Source organism: Natrix helvetica (genome assembly GCF_964273705.1).
Source record: "Natrix helvetica genome assembly, chromosome: 1".
Taxonomy (NCBI): domain Eukaryota; kingdom Metazoa; phylum Chordata; class Lepidosauria; order Squamata; family Natricidae; genus Natrix; species Natrix helvetica.
This window is the reverse complement of record NC_138548.1, coordinates 211,322,512-211,335,904: the sequence shown is the minus strand read 5'-3', so window position 1 is coordinate 211,335,904 and position 13,393 is coordinate 211,322,512. Positions and strand designations below refer to the sequence as shown.

The following is a 13,393-nucleotide window of genomic DNA, read 5'->3' as shown; positions in this document are numbered from 1 at the left end:
GAATTCATGGGGTGGGGGGGATGGGAGTTTCATCAGCTGCCTGCTCTAACTTCAGACTTCACAAAGCGACTCGGATGCTGGATATCTCTAAATCTCCATAACTCCATATGGATCTTTTCAGTACATTACAGGAAGGGCTGATCAATGCTTTTAGTCATCTCTGCTTTCTAGAAGGAAGTAGGATGAGAAGCAATAGTTGTTACATCTCCCAGAAGATTCTTTTTGGCTACATCCTTGTTTTGGATATAGGTGGAAGTGTATGTACTTTCCCTTCTTTTTGAACGTCTGAAAATATGTACTCATTTTTCACAACACGGATCAATTTATCAAAAATAGAATTCAGACTATTATAGATCAGTAATTGCCACTGGGGATGTTTGGAAGCATCAGATATTTCCCAGTTAGAAAACTGAAAAGCACTTGGTTATTTTTGCAGATTGAGCCCAGTATCAGGGATAAGTAATACTCTCACAAGGCCAGGCGTCTGCTGGTCCTCCTGTCTCCAGTTATCTCATGTTATTGGGTCAGCAACCCATGGCTCTGGAGCCGCATGTGGCTCTTTCATCACTCTGCTGAGCTCCCTGACACGCAAAATATGTGTCACCAGCGCCAATGTGCGACACTCGCCAGCACATGATTTATTGAGCTTTTCGATTCCCCCTGGTAGGCCAACCATGGATAAATCCAAGAAAAGAAAAGTTTCAGAAGAAAACAGAGCCTTTAATTCAACTACATATGCTAGTTCTGTGGATGCTCAGGAAATAGTCAGGCACCGGGAAGGTTTTGTGGCTCCCGGAGTTTTCTTTTCTGTGGGAAATGGGTTCAAATGGCTCTTTGAGTGTTTAAGGTTGACGCCCCCTGGCATAAACAGACTCTCATAGCATGTGATTAACTCTACTGCAGAAACTTCACATGGACGGGAATTCATATAGAGTTAGGATGGAGTTAATCTTCAATAGCAGGCATGGGAGTACAGGCAATAAGGAGGCTGAAGACACACCTAACTGCAGGATTGGCTGCTGCCTGCATGCTAGTCAGCTGTTGGGCAGTCAGCAGTGAGGTAGGAAAAAATTGTCCCTTCAAGTCAATTTTGATTCTTGACAAATAATGCCCCCTGCAGTCACTTGTCACTGCAATACACCCTGGATCATGAAGAAACCCGTCGTCGGACTGTCTAATTATAGGCTGAATCGTTCAGTGGACTGAAACTGCTGTTGTTGCGTTCGTGTGACCTGGTAGACTTAATACCCTATTTCTATCTTGTCTCTCAGTGTCCAGACAGGATTCTTACTTGTTCCCGATAGCCAAACACTGGCTATTGTACAATCTTTGCTCACAGTACAGTCCTGTTTGGAGAGGGAAGACATCAAACTATCCCACTTTCCAAGACGTTCCTTCCATGCATCATCTTCTTCTTCTTCTTCTTCTTCTTCTTCTTCTTCTTCTTCTTCTTCTTCTTCTTCTTCTTCTTCTTCTTCTTCTTCTTCTTCTTCTTCTTCTTCTTCTTCTTCTTCTTCTTCTTCTTCTTCTTCTTCTTCTTCTTCTTCTTCTTCTTCTTCTTCTTCTTCTTCTTCTTCTTCTTCTTCTTCTTCTTCTTCTTCTTCTTCTTCTTCTTCTTCTTCTTCTTCTTCTTCTTCTTCTTCTTCTTCTTCTGTCACTCAAGGACAGAAAATTCCGCCCCACTGCTTAAAAAGCACATTTTTAAAGGCCAAACCAATAGTGAAATTCAATTTTTTTTTTACTACCGGTTCTGTTGGCGTGGCTTGGTGGGCGTGGAGGGGAAGGTTACTGCAAAATCCCCTTTTCCTCCCGATCAACTGGGACTCGGGGAGCAGAAAATAGATGGGGGCGGGGCCAGTCAGAGGTGGTATTTACCGGTTCTCCGAACTACTCAAAATTTCCACTACCGGTTCTCCAGAACCTGTCAGAACCTGCTGAATTTCACCCCTGGGCCACACCCTCGGCTTTTAAACCCAGGGCACATCATGTACAGGGTGATGGGACTGATTGGTTTGCATCGGAAACAAGTGCAAAAAAGGAATGGATAAGAGCAGCACCATATTTGGCCAAATTCTACCTACTTCTCAGGCCCTTTCAGGAACAACAACCACCACCACCACCACCACAAAAGGCTTCTTCGATAACATCCTTCCTTTTGGCTAGTGGGCATATAGAGGTTTGAGGGGGATGAGAAAATTACCTGAGCTCAGGGCATATTCATTTCACTGTTTTCCAGGAAGAAGGCACTTAAGTTTAAAACACGGTAAAAACCACACGGGCCAGCAGGATTGAGGCATTGACAGGCCTCACCACCTGTAGCCTGGATGAGTTTGCTCTGAACTTGCACTCAGTTCTTACAACTTGTCCTGCTCAGTAGCGTTGCTGCTCCTCTTAGGGTCTTTCCCAAAGGCGGGATGGGGCTGAAGGTGAGAGGCATACTCAGGCAAAAGTGGCTGGTAGCGATAGCGGTAGCCATGGGCACGCAGATGGTAGGTGAGGTATTCCAGGGTGTACATCCACTCTGGGTTCACATAGTGGAAAGAGACAGCCAGGTCAGAGCAGCACTGAGGTCCCTGAGGAAGGCAAAAAAAAAAAAAAAGGAGGTTAACTGCTGAGTAGTCTCTAGACTACAGGCCTATCCATAGCCACTATAAGCTGGGTTGAGGACTGTGTGAAGCTTCCATTTGCCTTTTGAAAAAGCACCTTTGGGACCCAATGCATTGGGGTTGTAGTTATCCCAAATCTCTATTTCCTAAATCTGTGGTGGCGAACCTATGGCATGCATGCCACAGCTGGCACACGGAGCCCTCTCTGCGGGCACGCAAACTATTGCCCAGCTTAGCTCCACCATGTGCACTTACTGCCGGCCCGCTGATTTTCGGGCTTGAAAAATAGGAGCAAATAGCTGGGAATGGAGCAAATGCAAGACAAAAAGAGCACTACTCCTTTGTGGGAGGAAAGGTAGGTAGGGTAAGGGTACCTGCTGAAAAAATATTTTTCTATACAAGTACAAAAGTACATAAGCCTCACCTTCTCTTTCATTTGGCAACTCTACACAAAGACAGAAACGTGTCCCATCCACAATAGACTCCCAACAGTTGGAGAGGCATTTCTATTGTTATCAAGAAAACCTTATGACCAAGCCGGAAGCATAGAAATTGTTGACTCAGAGGTAAAGCAGTGAAGCTGCTGAAGAACCCATGGTATTCATATTTATATATTTAACCCCATTGGCCTCAGCAGCATAGTCTATGGTTAGAAAAATGGGGATTGTAGCAATTCCATGTCCATGGTTTCTAGTCTGTATTGTACAGCTACGGCCAGCAACTTATAAGAGTTCTAGGCGTCTAGGGTCCCTCTAAGTTCTAGAGGAAAGGCAAAAGGGTCTGCCATAGCCATCCACATCCAAGAGATTCCAGATTCAACCTCAGGCATCTGTGACCAGGTTCTATGACAACTTGTCATAGTTAGTTCGCCAGTCAACTCACCACAGCCAACTCACCATGGTCAACCCGCCATAGCCAACTCAACATGGTCAATTCATCATGGTCTACCCTCCATGGCCAACTCACCATAATCAACTCACCATGGCCAACTCACCATGGGCAACCCACCATAGTCAACTCAACACGGTCAACTCGCCACAGGACAATTCAACAATTTAATTATTTAAAATAGTTAACAAAATCTTTTAATTTTTGTCATTCATATTTCATTTTGTCCCTCCTTGGGCATCCTTTCTTTAATGATTCTATTCCACTATTTCTTCAGTATTAGTGTGACCTGTCCCATGGTGAGTTGTCCTATGGAGAATTGGACATGGTCAATTGGCCATGGCAGGTTGGCCATGGCAAGTTGTCCCATTCTGCCTCTTGAGCAGCACTAAAGAAACTTCTTGACAGAAAACCCCAAAGGAAACTGCTTCACCCTTGCAGGAGAAATCTTAGTGTGCCACCTACCTCCACAACAGGATAATAGGAATAAGCCCAGTACCAAGAGCTTTTTGAGACCTTCGCTGTCAAGTGCTGCTCGGGCACAAAAGGATGGAAGGTCTCCCTCTTTCTCGTGTCCCGGGAGTCACCAGCTTCCACGCCCATCTTCTCCATGCACTGGCCCAGGGCCAGGTCCTCCACTGACGACGTGTGGCTGCAGACCTTGGTGGCAAAGCCGGCAACAAAACGACGCAGGGCCTCCTTGCTCAGGACGTAGCCCCCGCCCCCACTCATATAGCCTTGCTTGGCAAAGGGCCGGAAGCGCTTCCCGAAATAGATGGGCCTGTCGGAGGAGTAGTTGGAGAGCAGCCACCGGAGGTTTTCAAGCACCACAAAGGTATCGTCGTCTGCTTTGAGGAACCAGTCGGCCTGTTCAAAATGATGTGTGTGCACATAATGGAAGGCCTTGATGGTTTTCCAATAGAGCTGGTCCCTGCCTTCCTTGGTACCCAGTCCTACAGCGGGAAAGTCTTTGTCTTCCTCTGAACTCATGAAAATGACCACGTTGCAATGACGGGCCCAAGAGGCCTTGACGTGGCGGGCTTTCTTCTCCAGGTTTTGGGGCCCTGTCATCACCCAGCACAGAATCCGCACCTTGTCATAGAGCTCATCTGCTACCCTGTTATGCACACCTGAGTTAGAGGGAACCAAAGAGTTACCATTTTTTTCAACCACTGGTCATCTTAAGAACCTAAGAGTTATATATACTAGGTACAGGTAGTCCTCGACTTACAACAACTCATTTAGTGACCGTTCAAAGGTACAACAGCAGTAGAAAAAGTAACTCATGACGGGTTTTTTCCCCACACTTGTTGCAACATCCCCATGGATATGTGAATCAAAATTCAGATGCTTGACAGCTGGTTCATATTTATGACGGTTGCGGTATTGCTGGGATCATGTCAGAGGTGAAATTCAGCAGGTTCTGACAGGTTCTGGAGAACCGGTAATGGAAATTTTGGGTAGTTCGGAGAACTGGCAAATGCCACCTCTGGCTGGCCCCAGAGTGGGGTGGGAATGGAGATTTTGCAGTATCCTTCCCCTGCCACGCCCACCAAGCCACGCCCACCAAGCCACGCCCACAGAATCGGTAGTAAAAAAATTGAACGTCACCACTGGGTCATATGATCATCTTTTGTGAACTTCTGACAAGCAAAGACAATGCGGAAGCCAGCTTCACATAACAACCATGTCCCTAACTTAATGACTGCAGTGATTCACTTAACAAGAAAAGTGGCAAGAAAGGTTCTAAAAATGGGGAAAAATCCCTTAACGAATGTCTCTCTTAGCAACCAAAATTTTGGGCTCAATTGTGGTTGCAAGGCGAGGACTATCTGTATTGAGTACAAGTTTAACGTATTCTTAGACTGCAGATGTTCAACGGGTACATCAGCAGATGCTCCTGAAGATGCTCCCAGGCCACAAAATCCCACTTCAGAATTGTCAGATTCCATGACCACAAATGTCGCAACGACAATACTGTCCACACAATTATATCATTTACTGCAGATATCACATTCATGGGCTGCAAGGTGAAACTGTTCCTTCCAGCCAAGGGACCACACTGTGCATCTGAGTAGCAAAATATAATGCATTCCATGATGTTCCCAGACATGAATCATTAACATGATCAAGATCATCAGCCAGCAAAATCTGCTTGACTGTAGCCCCTTTTGACTGGACCATATCAAGCATTGAAAGTTGCACATAAGATGAAACTAGGGACTCACACTCTATATTTAATTTGGTGTGATAGGACAAAAAAGCTTCCCCAACTAACTAATCTGAAACTGTCCATCAATAAATGCACCAGACAGCACACTACAATATAGGTATCAAGCCTACAAAAACACATCGGATCCTTTAGAAGTATTTTCAACTATTTATTTAGTCAAAAGTTTAATATTGGCCTAAGTGAAAAGGCACATATCCATACTTATTCCTTTTTAATGCACTTTCCTTTCCCAACCTGATGTCCTCCTCATATCTGAAATACAACATTGTCAACCCTCAACCTAACCCTCAACGCCAAACTACTTACTAAATCTGCATTACTATTACTATTAATCTTCTCATTGTTCCTATCACCTATCTTCTCCCACTTATGATTGTAGGACTGTAACTTTGTTGCTTGTATCCTTACAATTTATATTGATTGTTTCCTAGTATGATTTGATTACTTATTTGTAGCCTACGACTATCATTCATGTTGTACCTTATGATTTGTGACAAATGTATCATTTCTTTTATGTACACTGGGAGCATATGCACCAGAGAGAAATCCCTTGTGTGTCCAATCACACTTGGCCAATAAAGAATTGTTTATTTATATTGTTTATCTATTCTATTCAACCTCTATTTCCTAGCCCTTATGACTGCTATGGCAGTGCTGAAGACAGCAGGATGAGGAAAAGATTCTGCTGGACCTCTTCTGTTCTTACCTGCTTTGCGTAAGTGTGCAGAATTGACAAGACCCGATTTAGCCAACACGCTTTCTAGATCCTTGGAGCCATGCGGCATCTGGAGGCCAAGACGCAGGGATCCCTCCCATGACAGGCTTTGCAAAAAGTAGAAGATGCTAAAAAAGCCAAAAATGAGGCCTAGGAGGAAAGCCAAAAAGGAAGTCTTGGAGCCTAATACACCCATGCCAGGGATGAAAACCGCAAGTGAGGATGCGTCACATAGCCTGCAGAGGGGAAAAAGCAAAATTAAGTTGAAGAAGCCTCTGCTGACTGCCAACATTATTGTTACATCCCAAGGTCAGCTGTGGAATCCTATCTTCATTTTATTCCAATCACCAATGGCATCAAGCAAATTGAGTGGGAAGTGCACACACATCTAATGTGGAGATGTATGGACTGTTCCAAAATCCATATGATAAATTTAACAAATAACAGATTTGGAAGGGACTTTGTAGGTCATCTAGTCCACCCCCCTGCCCAAGCAGGAGACCTTACACCATTTCTGACAGATGACAGTCCAGTCTCTTCTTGAAAGCTTCAAGTTATGATTAGGTCATCACATTTGTTCAGTTTTAACACCTCTACAGGCTGGGAATATCCCCAGGTTCTTCTTGGACCCCAGTGGCAAACTCTTAGAAAGAAACAAATGCCAACAAAAAATATCTATCTTGGACCAGAGACTATAGTTCTACAGACTGTAGAAGACTGCAGTTTAATCCCCCAACTTTCCTCAACCTGGTGCGCTTCGGATGTGTTGAGATTACAACTCCAGCTAGCTAACCATAAATAATACGTCTGAGGATGCAATTTCCTAATCTAAGAAGACACAGATCAATGTGTTTTCTCTTTCAAAGAAGAGATATCTTACCTGGTTTGGTCTGCTGGATAAAAAGTCTACAGCAATCACTTCCACACCATTGTCTGAAACTTTTTGCTTGAAAAAAGTTTCATTTCCTTTAAATTGCCTTAGCATAACTGGTTTTTTTTTAAATCTAGATAGAAAAATCTGACAGTGAAGTGACTGTGGCTGCTATTTCTATCTCTATTGTCTATTTCTGCATCAATATCGATCACTGACTATATATGTGCTATTTGCTGCTCTACCAATCAAGCCTGTAATAGGGAGAATAGGTTGGGTGAGAGATCTCATGGCATCAAACTATTTTATAGTTAGCAGGGTGGAAGGCAGATGTAGTAATTAAAATCCAATTCCATTTCTTCCTAATTGGATTAAAATATTTGCTCTTTAATCCCTCTGGTGCTGAAGATTTGCAGAGTTAACTGCCTAATTCTTAATGCGTCGACACAAGTAGGACTGTGGGGACAAATTAAAGGCAAGTCCTAACTAGTGCTATCCATCATACTAGAAACTGGCTGGAAACCGGGAGGTCATGAGTTTAGTCCTGCCTTGGATGCTAAGGCAGGTGGTTAACCTTGAACCAATCACTCTCAGCCTTAGGAAGACGACAAGGGCGAACACCAGAGGAGGTGACGGCTTCACTTCCTTTTGGTTCAGCACCCTTCCTGGTTTTACAAGAAAGGAACTGCTACTTCTCCTGCTTTGGAAAGTGGCAGCCTTAAGTTGATCTTTGTGCAGAGAAGAGCAACAAAGATGATTAGGCGACTGGAGACTAAAACATATGAGGAACGGTTGCAGGAACTGGGTATGTCTAGTTTAATGAAAAGAAGGACTAGGGGGGGGGGGACATCATAGCAGTGTTCCAATATCTCAGGGGTTGCCACAAAGAAAAGAGAGTTAAGCTACTTCCAAAGCACCCAAGGGTAGAACAAGAAGCAATGGGTGGAAACTATGTAATCAAGGTCCCTTCCAACTCTGCAATTGTATTGCATTGTATTGATCTCTTTCAAAGACAGTCAGAAATGCCCAGCCCACTGTTTGCTCAGACAAGCTACATCTGAGATTTTGGTTACTCTGAAGCCCCCCTAAACTACATCTCAAATATCAAAGGAAGGTAGTTATGTGGGCTGGAAGTGGGATCAAAGGCTGATTCCCAAAATATTATCCAGGGGATGGACAAACAGTTGGTTCTAACATTTCCTCCTGGGCCCAAAAACCGTGCCTGCTCACCCCCATGACTGAAGTCCCTCTCAACCCCCTGTTGATGCCCTTTCTTAGTCTAGAGCCGTAATGGCAAACCCATGGCACATGTGCCACAGGTGGCATCCAGAGTCCTCTCTGCAGGCACACAAGCCATCGCCCCAGCTCAGTTCCACCGCGCATGCATGTGCGCCTCCCACCGTCCAGCTGATTTTTGTTTCTGTGCTGGGAATGCGTGGGGGCGGGGCGCATGCAGGAGATGTGTGGGAAAGAGGGGGCATGGGGGGCATACCTGTTTTGGGGCTGCAGGGAGGCCTGCTAGGCCAAAAATGTGGTGTGTGGGTGGGTGTGTGCACATGCACTGGGGAGGAGGGTCTTGAATGCATGCACAGTGGGGTGGGGCACGCGGTGTGTGTGTCATAAATTGCATTATGGCTGTGGGCACACCTTTGTGTTGTCACACACTTGCGCGCACTTTCAGCACACAACAACAACAAAAAAACGCTAGCCATCACCGGCCTAGCGAATGAGCTGGTTTTCATTGCCAGAAAGCTGATGGCCCTGGAGGCAGAGAGCTATACCCTCGTCAATTGGGTCTGTTTTACCAAAACAACTGTTTCAAGGGAGACACTAACCCTTCTACATATTCTGATACGAGGGAATCTTTCTCAAAGTTCTTACGCCATTGGAACCCTTATTTTCAGGGGGTGGGGGGAGAATCTCCAAGACAATAGTCCTTTGTCTTAGTTAGAACAAGGGGCCAGTCTTCAGCAAGTCCTATGAAGAAAACCCACCCCGGATAAACTCTGGCCTTTCAAAAGACTCTGAAAGCATGTTTTTGGCCAAAGTCAAGGACACCAGGGAATATGGCATAGTCAGCACAGCAGTAGAATGTTAACTGTTAAATGTGATTATGTCAACTGTGAATCTTATTAACCTTTATGGTGGTTTTAATATTATATTTATATGTTTTCTACCTTGTTGTTTCCTTCCTTTTGTTTTTCCTGTTCTTTAAATTATTCTTTTTGTATTGTTTGTCATTGTTGTTTTTATGTTGTCTTTAATTATGTGTAAACCCCGCTCCGCAGTCATACATGTGAGATGGGCAACTACATGCATGTGAATAATAAAGAAAGAACAAAGTATACATAAATAAAGAACAAAGGGCATCATCTGAAACTAGGCTGGAAGATCAGGATATAAGATCCTAATTGGAACAGGCAGTGGATTAATTGTATGGTCTAATGGTTGAGAAGTTGGACTAGGAAATCTCAGGGCGAACTTTGGACCAGCTGTGTTCTCTCTCTGATAAATGACTTCACAGGGTTGTTATAGTGGGGGGAAATAGGAAGAGGGAGCAGTATATGCACTGTTTTCTTCTCTGCCTCCCGAGTCTCAGCTGATCTGGATTTTACAGTATCCTTCCCCTGCCACGCCCACCAAGCCATACCATGCCCACTAAGCCAGGTTAGGTTAAATAGACACACATATGTTTTCTTTGCAAAGTTTGCACAATTGTATTTTACTTGGCAAAATTTGAACGTATGTGCATGATTTCCCCTCCTCTTTTAAACTAAGCTGCATGTACAATCTGTTCAGGAATTTGTTCTAAGTATTTTTCTATCTGTATTATCACCATTTCCCCTGCGCAGGACAAGCAACTTAGAACTACTTTGGAACGTACACATCCATTTGTATCTCCGCGAACTGATAGTTATTAACTTCTTAATATGGATTAATATTAAGAATTTAATATTCTTAATAGTAAGTTCTTATTAACATTATTTAAAAATTTTAAATTAAATATTCTAAACAATATTCTAAATATTGATTAATATTAAGATATTGAAGAGTACTCAGCCATCTTAGGTCCAGTACTCTTCAATATCTTCATAACTTAGATGAGGAAATAGAAGGTAAACTCATCAAATTTGCAGATGACATTAAACTGGCAGGAATAGCCAACATCCCAGATGACAGGCTCAGGATCCAAATGGATCTTGACAGACTTGAACACTGGGCCCTATCTAACAAAATGAAATTTACTGTAGAGAAAAGTAAGGTTTTACCCCTAGGCAGGAAAAACCAAATGTACAAGTACTGATTGAAAGTAGTAATTGTGAGAGGGATCTTGAAGTCCTAGTGGACAATCATTTAAATATGACCCAGCAGTATGTAGCAGCTGCCAAAAAAGCTAATACAATCCTTGGTTGCATAAACAGAGGGATAGAGTCTAGATCATGTGAAGTATTAGTACTGCTTTATAAAATCTTAGTAAGACCACATCTGGGATACTGCATTCAGTTTTGGTCATCACATTATGAAAAACATGTTGAGACTTTGGAAAAAGTGCAGAGAAGAGCAACGAAGATGATTAAGGCCCTGGAGACTAAAACATATGAAGAATGGTTGCAGGAACTGAGTTTGGCTACTCTAGAGAAAAGAAGGACCAGGGGAGACATGATAGCAGTGTTCCAAGATCTCAGGGGCTGCCACAAAGAAGAGGGAGTCAAGCTATTCTCCGAAGCACCTGAGGGCAGGACAAGAAGCAATGGGTGGAAACTAATCAAGGGAAGAAGCAACCTGGAACTAGGGAGAAACTTCCTAACAGTGAGAACAATTAACCAGTGGAACAGCTTGCCTTCAGAAGTTGTGGGTGTTTCATCATTGTTTAAGAAGAGACTGGACAGCCACTAGTCTGAAGTGATATAGGGTTTCCTGCCTGAGCAGGGGATTGGACTAGAAGACTTCCAATTCCATTATTTCTGTTTTCTGCCTACCGTAAATCCACCCAGATGGATCTTCAGGGCACAAGAGACATTTCCTACAAGATCACTGAGAATAGTTAAAAGTCTTCTCAGCTGGCCATGGCAAAATTATGATGTAAACATGCACAGCTGGGCACTGGATCCTGATCACTTTGGTCACTAAATGAACTGTTGTAAATTGGGCACTACCTGTACTGCGATAAGTTCCCTCCCTCCATCATTTATATCAGGAATAGTGAAACAGGAAAGAAAAGCACTTTTTGCTCTTCTGAATTAAAAAATAAAACATTTTAAAGGGGAAGACAGAGAAAACAGAGGAAGAAAATGTAGGGAGAAGGGGGAAACAGCAGGAGCCAAAAGACAGAAATAGATACCTGAAAGAAGCACATTAGCAGACAGAAGAAAAGATCTATTTGAGGCGGGGCTGCCACGGAGAGAAGGGGTCAAGCTATTTTCCAAAGCACCCGAAGGTCAGTCATGCAATAATGGATGGAAAGTGATCAAGGAGATTTTCAAGGATAAATTACCTGACTGTGAGAGCAATCAACCAATGGAACAGAAGTTGCCTTCGGAAGTTGTGGAAGTTTCATCACTGGAAGCTTTCAAAAAGGGACGGGACTGCCATCTATCAGAAATGGTGCACGGTCTCCTGCTTGGGCGGCGGGGTGTGCTAGATGAGCTTACAAGGTCCCTTCCAACTCCCTTAAATCTGTTCTCTCCGCTGCTTCGGGACGTCGCCGCCGCTCACCGCAAGAAGGTAAAAGGCAAGAGGCAACTACGACTCCAGGGTCATATGTGAAGGAGAGGCAGACAATTCCTCCCCACCGCCTCCCACCAACGCACTCACCTGCGAAGCTGGCCGCCGCTTAGCCGGCTGCCGCGCCTGGATGCCCAATACAAACGGCTCCAAGGCATACGCTCTCCCCTCGGGTGCGCCCATTGGCTGGAATCCCGCAAGACCTGCCATGATTGGCTCCCTGACCAGAAGGCTAAAGGCAAGGCTTTAGGGCGGGGAAAGCACGTGGAGGGAGAGGTTGAGGAAAGCGGAGGTGTGTTTGTTTTCCGCCTGCTTCTGTGCTGGACGGTGGGAGGCGGTAGAAGGGCCGAGGGAGCGAGAGGGATCCCCGATCCACGCTTTGGGCTCCCCAAAACAGATCCTACTGCAGGTTAAGGCTGTTTAAAGCTTTTTTTTTTTTTGAGGGGGGAGATAGTCCCTGAACGTGAAGAGCTGCCAAGGTCTTTAAGAGTTGAGGCAAAGAGCAAAGCACGATCCAAGGGCTTGCTGTTATGACAGGCCTGGATCTTAACAGTAACAGAGTTGGAAGGGACCTTGGAGGTCATCTAGTCCAACCCAGGAGACCAATACTAGGGATTTGAACCGCTGACCTTTCTGATTGACAAGCTCAGCCTTAGCCACTGAGCCACCTAGCAAGGCTCAAAGGAAGGGAATAAGGAGTGTGAAAAGGCATAGATTTGTTTTGTGGGGTGATGCAAATGGTAAAACCGGTGAAGAATATTGAATTAGTCGCTGGTTCATAAAATAACCAGCTCCCCAAGCGAGGTGCAAAGAGGAATCCATCCCACTTCATCTCCAGTCAGTCACGAATTTGAGAATTCTTAAGAGTCTATGGAGATTCTCGGTCATCCAGGTCACAGTTGTCCCTGAGGTGCTTTTTTTTCCAAGAGGCAACTGGACTTTCTTGGTTTTTCTTGGAAGACATTTGAAGAGCTGAAGAAGCTTCTTGGATGAGAAGCAAAACTTCAAAGAAAAAAAACAAGGAAATCCAGTTGCCTCTTGAAAATAGCACCTTCGGGACATCGAGAGTTGGGGAGAGCTTCCTTCCCTCCAAACCCAACATTATGATTATTTTATGAACCAATGACTCATCCAATAGTCTTCATCGGTTTTACCATTTGCATCACCCCACAAATCAAATCTCTATGCCTTTTCGCCTTCCTTATTCCCTTTCTTCGATCCAGGGCTGTCATAACAGTGAGCCCTTGGATCCTGCTTTGCAGCTCTTCATGTTCAGGGAATATCCCCCCAAGCTTTAAACAGTCTTGACCTGCAGGAGGATCTGTTTTCTAGACCCATCTAGACTAATCTTCACC

The 13,393-nt window shown here is 44.3% G+C and overlaps 1 protein-coding gene across 3 annotated transcripts; it reads right to left on the bottom strand.

Annotated features, from left to right (window-relative positions):
• Positions 1-779: 779 nt before the first annotated feature.
• LOC309384183 (glycoprotein-N-acetylgalactosamine 3-beta-galactosyltransferase 1-A-like) lies at positions 780-12,093 on the bottom strand. Of its 3 annotated transcripts, XR_014173974.1 has the most exons (5): positions 11,809-12,093; positions 6,434-6,678; positions 3,960-4,624; positions 1,659-2,573; positions 780-1,426 (listed from the first exon to the last, which is right to left on the bottom strand). XR_014173974.1 is itself a non-coding variant. In XM_081937397.1 (4 exons), the coding sequence occupies exons 2-4, from the start codon at positions 6,636-6,638 to the stop codon at positions 2,355-2,357; spliced, it is 1,089 nt and encodes a 362-aa protein (XP_081793523.1). In that variant the 5' UTR covers positions 6,639-6,678; positions 11,809-12,093; the 3' UTR covers positions 1,657-2,354. The 3 variants fall into 3 exon arrangements, 2 of the variants coding, with proteins under 2 accessions (XP_081793523.1, XP_081793524.1); XM_081937397.1 differs by lacking the exon at positions 780-1,426 and having other exon boundaries at positions 1,657-2,573; XM_081937398.1 differs by lacking the exons at positions 780-1,426; positions 11,809-12,093 and adding an exon at positions 7,323-7,399 and having other exon boundaries at positions 1,657-2,573.
• Positions 12,094-13,393: the final 1,300 nt, after the last annotated feature.